Source organism: Leptidea sinapis, chromosome 9 (assembly GCF_905404315.1).
Source record: "Leptidea sinapis chromosome 9, ilLepSina1.1, whole genome shotgun sequence".
NCBI classification, from domain to species: domain Eukaryota; kingdom Metazoa; phylum Arthropoda; class Insecta; order Lepidoptera; family Pieridae; genus Leptidea; species Leptidea sinapis.
Window position 1 is genome coordinate 3,825,252 of NC_066273.1, and position 8,260 is coordinate 3,833,511.

General features: G+C 32.6%; 2 protein-coding genes across 5 annotated transcripts in view; one reads left to right on the forward strand and one right to left on the reverse strand.

Moving 5' to 3' along the window:
* LOC126965984 (mitochondrial carrier protein Rim2) overlaps positions 1–2,512 on the forward strand; it is a 56,110-nt gene extending 53,598 nt beyond the window's left edge. For all 4 annotated transcript variants that reach the window (XM_050809841.1, XM_050809843.1, XM_050809842.1 and 1 more), the window contains one exon: positions 1,201–2,512. In XM_050809841.1, coding sequence (XP_050665798.1) covers positions 1,201–1,321 — 121 coding nt within the window. In that variant the 3' untranslated portion in view covers positions 1,322–2,512. The remainder of the gene's footprint in view (positions 1–1,200) is intronic.
* Positions 2,513–6,061: 3,549 nt separating this feature from the next.
* Positions 6,062–7,232, reverse strand: LOC126966020 (guided entry of tail-anchored proteins factor 1-like). The gene is made up of 2 exons (XM_050809896.1): positions 6,981–7,232; positions 6,062–6,867 (listed from the first exon to the last, which is right to left on the reverse strand). The coding sequence occupies exons 1-2, from the start codon at positions 7,065–7,067 to the stop codon at positions 6,445–6,447; spliced, it is 510 nt and encodes a 169-aa protein (XP_050665853.1). The 5' UTR covers positions 7,068–7,232; the 3' UTR covers positions 6,062–6,444.
* Positions 7,233–8,260: the final 1,028 nt, after the last annotated feature.

Consider the following 8,260-nt stretch of genomic DNA (forward strand, 5'->3'; position numbering starts at 1 on the left):
CGTCTGTCTTGGTGGCTGGTTGGACACTGACTGAGTGAGACGCAGCTTGCTCGTGTACATTTTGCAGGTGACGTTAACAGCTCGCCAATAACAATAATTTTAATATGAATTGTTTTGATACACAGCTAGAGACGTCGCCATGACGTCTCGGTGAGGTAGACTCTTAGTCTTAATAGTACTCCCATACTATAATGTAGGTATGCGATTTTTTCCTCCGAATCTGAAGTCACGAGACCGCGTTATCATTACTTCACGAACAGGGGCGTGCATATGATATAGACAATTAGGCGGTGCCTACCTCGTTATGTACTTAAATAAATTAAGCACTAGTGTAAAAGTTAATTTAGTTTAATTTGGTTCCGTTATTTTATAACCAAACTTCTGTTGAACACCCACTCATAAAATTTTTCCTTACGCTAGATATTAGATACCTACGGTAAGCAATCTTTGCTTATTTCAAAGCTAAACTACGACTAGATAGATCACCAGTGCCTACCTTGCTAGAAAAACCAATGCACGCCCCTGTTCACGAAACCACTGCCTTTTTTGTCCACATCAGCTGGCGCACCAATCTGCCTCCAGGGGACAACTATTTCCGTTCTTGTCTCGAACGTACTTTCACCTGTACCTTCACCGTAAATCTGTCTAGCCGAAATCAAATTCATATTCTTCTGTATAAACCTGACTCGGACCGTATATACATGACTGGATAGAAACTAGATGGAAATCTATCTCCCGTACGCAACGCCTTTTTGATAATATAAATATTGTATATACCTAAATCAATTTTATATTTAAAAGAAAGCCCACTGTATCGACCTTAGTACCCTAGATGCATAATTCAGATACCACATTAGTTTGACAGATCTTTTTTTATGCACAATACAGTACGCATAAAAAAAATGAAAGAGAAAGTAATTGTTTATGATGTGTTGAGATCATTACCTGACCAATGAGCATTCATCACCGCGCGCTAGCTAACCTCAGTTGGTTTTGACAGGATTGGATGCATTGCCAATATATTAGATTACTACTCGTTCATAAGTTGGATGGTGCATTGAGATTCCTCTCTTACGCATAATATCATTACTAATGCGTTGTTGATTCTATTTTTCGAATTTCTATAAATGACAATCATCAAATATTGAAATCTGTATTTGAATTTGGTTTGGTTAACATGCGTATGTTTAAATATTTCAGGGGACTTGGCACCCAACTGGTACGTCAGATACCAAATACGGCTATCATGATGTCCACATATGAAGCAGTTGTGTATATACTGACTACACACTTCAACAGTTCCTTCTACGAGAAGACTTAGCTGTTTTACCGACTAGCATAGAGCCTTGACCCTTGAAAAAAATTAGTTCAGCTGTCAGAAATGTTGCCATATAGCATACATTGGTGAATCATGTTTTAAGAAAAAATACAATCTATAAATAAGAAATTTCACAAGTATTACAATAAGAATATACAATTTTCAAACCTACTCATAATCATAGCATGTAATTGTGATTTTAAACTGGCAACATTTTGTAGTAGATGTGGTATTTTTAGAAAGATTTGTTAAGAGTGGCTATTGTATGTTGTTTTTTATAGCAAAGAAAAATGGCCGCATAAGAAGGGTGTCCGAAATGGATCTCCAATTGTAAATAAATAAATATATATACCCATATATTTTGAAAATGCGTTATATACATTGGGGGCAACTAATGGGGCGATATGTAATTCGAAAATATTTAAAGCTATATTAATTAGTTTATAACATCAGATTTTGTTTTAAGGCGTACTTTAAGAAATAGCACGGTATCAATGTCGCTTACCCCCGCAGGTGGTGAAATAAAAGAAAAGGGATAGTGCACAAAAGCGCCAAGATCATCTCCGCCGTATAATATTTTTTTTTTAATTTGTAACAAAATAAAACCGTATTTTTTAAAGTAGGTCCTTAATACGGACATATTGCTTACACTAAAAGTTAATAAAATAAATTCTATTTATTATTTATGTGCACACAAGTAATTTAGCAATTTTTTGAGGTAGTCAGTTTTCTAGTCTTGCATAGAAATTTTGGTATCGCCTACATAATTTATATCCTATATATACCTATATAAGTATACTATAACAAATATTCAATATATTTTATATGATGAATCTTAATTAAGAATAAATTATTTCAATGTTTTGTTAAAATTTTCAATATTTTTATGTTGTCATTTGCGAGACCAACTTGATTATGTTATTAGGTATATCTTAAAATTCTTCTAGTAAATGTGTTTGTTTGGCTGTTTCTGGCGTACCTATTTATTCTGATATAAATAAAAATTTGATTATAGACTAAGAGATGCTGAGACTTATCTAGCGAGTTGAGTCAAAGTCCGTATTTATAAACATCGCTTTGAGTGCGCGCTAAGCTTAAGTCCACCATATCGTTATGGCGACTTAGGAAAAACTCAGACTTTGATCCGAACAAAAAGGAGATCATCAAGTCCTTGCGTCATTCTTGCGTTTGCTGCTTTTTTGCTTAAAAATGCGTTCCGTTTCTCATGATTACCAATAAGTTAACAAGTCCGCATTTCGCATAAATCATGCGTATATTTTCACTAAAACTAATAATCAAACAAGTTTCGGATTCTGTTATAATTTAGTATACTTTCTATTGTAAAAGTTTGTTTACTTATAATACCTATTGGTCTTAACTCAAGCTCAGCATGACTTCATTTACCAAATTAAAGACACGGATGAGTAAAAAAATAAGGACTCCGTGTCACCTTACATAACAGTGAGGCACCAAAACAAGCCGGTAAACGTGTAAATACATAGCCCCACGCTTGCACTTACACTAATACAAGCCGATCGGCCACCATTATGAGATATGCCATCGTCTGTGACAGCAGTCTGCGTCGCAATCAAATATTTTAAATATGCCGTCGTGCGTTGTGAAAAAGTGTAATAACAATACTATAAAAGTATTTGTGGATATATATATAATTTTACAATAATAATTATAATTTAATGGAGAAAAAATTGTGTAACTGGTTTACCCCGTATCCGCATACATACTAGCATAAAGGTGCTTCACTTGCTAATATCACGGCGTGGAGTCCTTCTTTTTTTACTAGTCCGTGATTAAAAATTGGGCTATGCTTGAAGTCCAGAGATCTATCTGCAACTACCTGTCTATGTGTGCTTTTGAAAATGTGCAACATAATTTTAAACGATATGATGAGTAAGTAAGATACAACAAATATTAAATTTATCACTTATATTTATGTATAAATTGCAACAAGTAGCACAAAATAGTGTTATCAAAAGGCAACTTTTGCCCCTGTGTATACATTGAGTACCGAATGTTTGAAATTCCCTAAATGTAGTTGTTAGCTGTGATATAGCGCTTATTAGTTTTGTAAACATTCGGATGGGCTCCTGATCACATATGGTATGATCAATTAAGTGTTATTTTTAAACTGATTTTAATTTTAATCATTTTTTCTTGTGTTTCCAGTTTTGTAGTAGGAGTTAATGTTGATTTATATTTGTATGTTAAGGGCGAGTCTTCAGGTTGTTAGAGTATATTGTAAAGGTTTAATCGGACATTCAGACTGAGTATAAGATACATTAAAATTGTTTAACAAATAAATAATTATAAAATTATACAATGTTTTATTTACTTTCCATATCTTTCTAATTTACTTTTAAAAGTAAAACAATTTTTATAATTTTCCTCAATGCTTGAAAATCTTGGAAAAACTGAGATAGAATTGGTAAACAATTGTAAAAGTAAAGAAGTTTTATTCTCACAATCTATATTTCTTCAACATGTGATGATTTTCAAATAATTACATTAATTAATACCTTAAAAAATAGTGCTTCTTTTAGCTATGGTAATATTGGCAACAATATTCTAAAAGCAGCTAAGTATGTTTGCTCCTCCTAAATTTATTTGTAATCTAAGCCTATCTACAGGAATAGTTCCTGATGAATTAAAAATAGCAAATGTGGTGTCAATATTTAAAGCAGGTGATACAACTCAACAATTTTTTTTTTAAGTTAAATTAAAAAAAAAATCTTTAATTAAATCAATAATTATTATACTATAGTCTCCGACAGAGTAACTGTCAAAAGAGAAAAAGAAATAGACAACCGATAAGAACAGAGGGCCTACCATCAACTTTTAATAAGCGATGCGATTTCGTTGCAGTTCAGTTTAGGTACGTAATCTGAATCGCTTAAATTCGTACCATGAAGTGCCTTTTACTGTATGGCGTTTGGATCGCTTATGAAGAATGAACGAAATAAATTTGTCTGTGGTCCGCGGTGTGAGAAAGAGATGATGCTCTACAGTCGTTGCATAAGTTTGTCTCTCTAACTCGAACCATATCCGTTGCGTTTCGAAACCTAAAATTATATGATTTTAACGGTTTTTTTTTTCATAGAGAAATACATTTTAAAATGGCGCTTTATAGCGTCAAATTATAAACCATTAAGCCCATTTTCGTACTTATTAAATAATAGTAATATAAATAAATACAGTTCTTTGAATTACAAATTAAATGTTTGCTTAGGTGTTTTCGTAAAAAAAACGATTTATGAACGCCCCTTCATTGATGTTCGATTTGTAAGGAGCACAGAGTACATTTTTTTTAATTCGTTCTTGCGAACAGGCTATAGCTCGGGCCCTTACTGCCTCGTCTTTGGTATTTTCATGTTCGGTATTTATTTTCAGTACTTTGTTTTACAAACAAGTCCAAAAAAGTATTCTCAGCTCATCTTTAATCAATAAAATTTTCCTTTTCTGTATTTTCAGTATTTTTTAAAAGTTATTAACAACGCGATTCACTTTCCCCTGAGGAAGTAGCAACTTTTTTCTAATCGCTCACTTGACACATATGCTATCCAGTTTAGGTTCAAATATTACCTCATGGTACGAATTAATAAACGAACTAAATCAGTTTGCAATTCAATTGACATCATTTTTGGCATTCAACTGACATCATTGCGATTTAATCAGTTGATTTGACGTCAACCTAAAATATATAGCTCTCTCTAATCACGTCGTGGTACGAAAAAGCAAAGCAGTTCATTTTAGGTAGTCAATTGAATCGCAATAAGAGTTCATGGTAGGCCCGCAGGTCAGGTTTAATACTTTAGTGTGGTTGACAAGCTACGTCTTATGCTCGTGTTTTCTACGACACTTTTTGTTAGTGTCACGCACACGCTCAAAATAGAGATTAGTTCTAAACTGAATTTTTGTCGACGTTTTCACGTCTGTCATAGTCTATCTAAACGTATGATCTAGAGCAAATTCTTTTTGATTTAATGTTTCAAGTTTAAATTTTTTATGAATTAACCAATATTTTATGTGTTTTAATTAAAATAAATCTTAAAACTATCAGTAACTTTAGTCTAACATTTTTTTCATAAAATAAAATCTTAGAATTTTTTGAAACTATCAGCAGTCTTGTATTATTAACTATTAACAAAATAAAATAGATTTAAAGTGTTAAGAAACTATGTAGCAATTCTTAATTTTTATTAATTAAAGCATTTATTTATCATGCTATTTCCTGTTTAACTTTTCTGGTTTTTTAATTAATATCTGCTTATCTTAAAAGAAATTGATAAAATACAATAGTTATAATCTATGAAATAGATTTTTTTTTATAACTGATGAGACTGTTTTTGTCTTCAATAAAATATTTCTTTCTTAAGTCCACTCTTTTGTGGTGTTGGAGAGTCGGTTGTTCGCGCGTGCGGTCTGGCGCGGTGATGACTGCTACTTTTAAATCCAGACTACAACGGAGACTGTGCCAGGATGCTCCCTGGACGCCTTCTTCACTTGGACAAATCCGTGGAATTACGGATAGTTAGCAACCCTTATGTGCTGTGATGACACCTAGTTTTACAAAACCAGCTTGGCTTTGCCATCCAGTCTGCAGTAATGACTGTTTTACACAGAATTATAGGGTTCAATGAGACATTTATTTGGTATATTGATATAATATAACTGTATGTACTTCCAGTGTGTGTAAAATGCCACATATCTGAATAAATAAAATACATATTATATTTATCAAAATTAGTTTACTGGGTCATTATAAAAAAATTACACAATATTACAATTCAATACATTCCTTTTAACACATTAATTGCTAAGTCACCACATCAGTTTTATGTTGCAAGCTGCACTTTTTTGTCCTTAAACGATTGCATTTACTAACATGTATATCCAGCTTTATTTGGAATAATTACCTTAAAAACCTTACATAAATAAAAAAAAATCCTTCCTCTATTCCCAGGTTAGTCGACAAGGATAATATGGCATTCCAGAATATTCAATATTGTATACACCTTTCTCAAGAGCTAGCACCATTTTTTTCATTCCTCTGATTTTGCTAGATAGTGACAGTCAGTCATTATACATAAAACAACCTTAATTTTATCAAGCTAACTAACAATTGGCCTAATTAGTGTTCTGATGGATACATTAGAAATAACAACCCACACATGTGTGGAAATAGCATTAGGAATATCACTCGGGTATTTAAGAAATGAGCTAATAGGGAATAGATTTGCTTTCAATGCAACAATAGGTTCATGTCTATAAAATATCATTGATATTATTATTACTAAACCAATTACAACATGGAGAACAATGTGCACTGTTCCTTTGATTGTAAGGCTTTTACTGAGACGCTTTTGAGAATTGTCTTTTAACTCGCTTTCAAGTTTATTAATCTTTCTCTGCAGTCTGGAATATGCAGCAAATTCGTCTTTCATTGAAATTAGCTTTTGTTCATTCTTTAGAGCTAGAACATCGTCCCAAATTTTACGTTCTTCTTTGGTAGGTCTTGTAAAACAAGCTGATATCTAAAATATAACAAAAAGGTTTTAAAATATTTGGACAGCACTGATTCTACTATATTATGTTCTCTGATATAATTTCTAAAGTCACGTTATTATAACAAACTAAGGACACTTACAGGCTTTACAATAATAGGAACTAAAGCACTAAGTGTGCATAAAACAAGAAAATAAACTAAAAGAAATCCGTTTATTATTTCCAACATTGTATCAAGTATATAGAAATAAGCACTTCTTAAATTCAAAAAAACCTCAAATATTAAATATATAGTATAATTTCATTCGATTGATTGAAATTTGAACATTTTATTACGAATATTTCAGAATTCAGATCATTTATTTTTCACTAAAAAATTAAATTAATTTTTGCTTGACGTTGACAGTGAGCAACACCAAAGAGACAGATTTTAATTTTTTTTTGTCATTTCTAGCATTGGCAACACGACCACCAGGCTAACTGTTTTTTAACTAAACTAAAAATAATAGAATAAGAAACAGAATTTTATAACGAGGCGGTACTCGAACGGTTAGTTCAGTTGGTTAGAGCACCGGCACGGAACGCCGGAGGTCGTGGGTTCGAATGCCGCATTGTTCATAATATTTTGTTTTGTGTATTAATCCTAGAAGTGAGGGTTATCACTTTTAAAAAAAACATAACATATTGTATATATTTACAAGAGCGATATCTCAAGTCAATTTCCTAATATGCAAATATTAGGGTTGAGCAGGTTATCAACTGTAAAGTAGATCCTGTAGATGAAGCCACAACCTGAGAGTTGAACAAAACAAACAGAATTTTATAACGAGGCGGTACTTGAACGGTTAGCTCAGTTGGTTAGAGCACCGGCACGGAACGCCGGAGGTCGTAGGTTCGAATCCCGCATCGTTCATAACATTTTGTTAATCAAACTTTATTTGTGTTTTAATCCTAGAAGTGAGGGTTATCGCTTTAAAAAAAACATAACATATTGTATGTTGGTAATTACTTATTTAGAACCTATTTTTTTACCTAGAATTAGTCCATGACATTTCATTACATATAGATAATTCATATAATGAGCGGGCGCGAGGTATTGTCTTGTGTAAACAAATTTGTAACAATTCTGGTGAAATATATTAAATTTAATTATATTTTGTGATTTATAAAATAAATGACCAAAGGCAAAGACTTACTTAAAAGTATTTTCTGGTGCCAAAGATACTTAGAAAAGAGCACTAGGTATAATAAGAGTTTCAAGAGACTCAACTATTCGTGCAAAGTGGTACAAACAGAATGGGGGTCGCACTGCTCTGTGAACCGCTCGTAACTTGCGTAGGGACGTCGCTCACTTCATTGTGAGTTTTCGACCCCATTAATCACGGGAGTATTCCGAAGAGCTGTTTGAGTGTGGCCTTCCTC

Coding starts and splice junctions, on each gene's coding strand:
- LOC126966020 (XM_050809896.1), bottom strand. CDS start 7,067: ATGTTGGAAATAATAAACGGATTTCTTTTAGTTTATTTTCTTGTTTTA. Junction 6,868..6,980: donor TTCCTATTATTGTAAAGCCT/GTAAGTGTCCTT, acceptor GTTATATTTTAG/ATATCAGCTTGTTTTACAAG.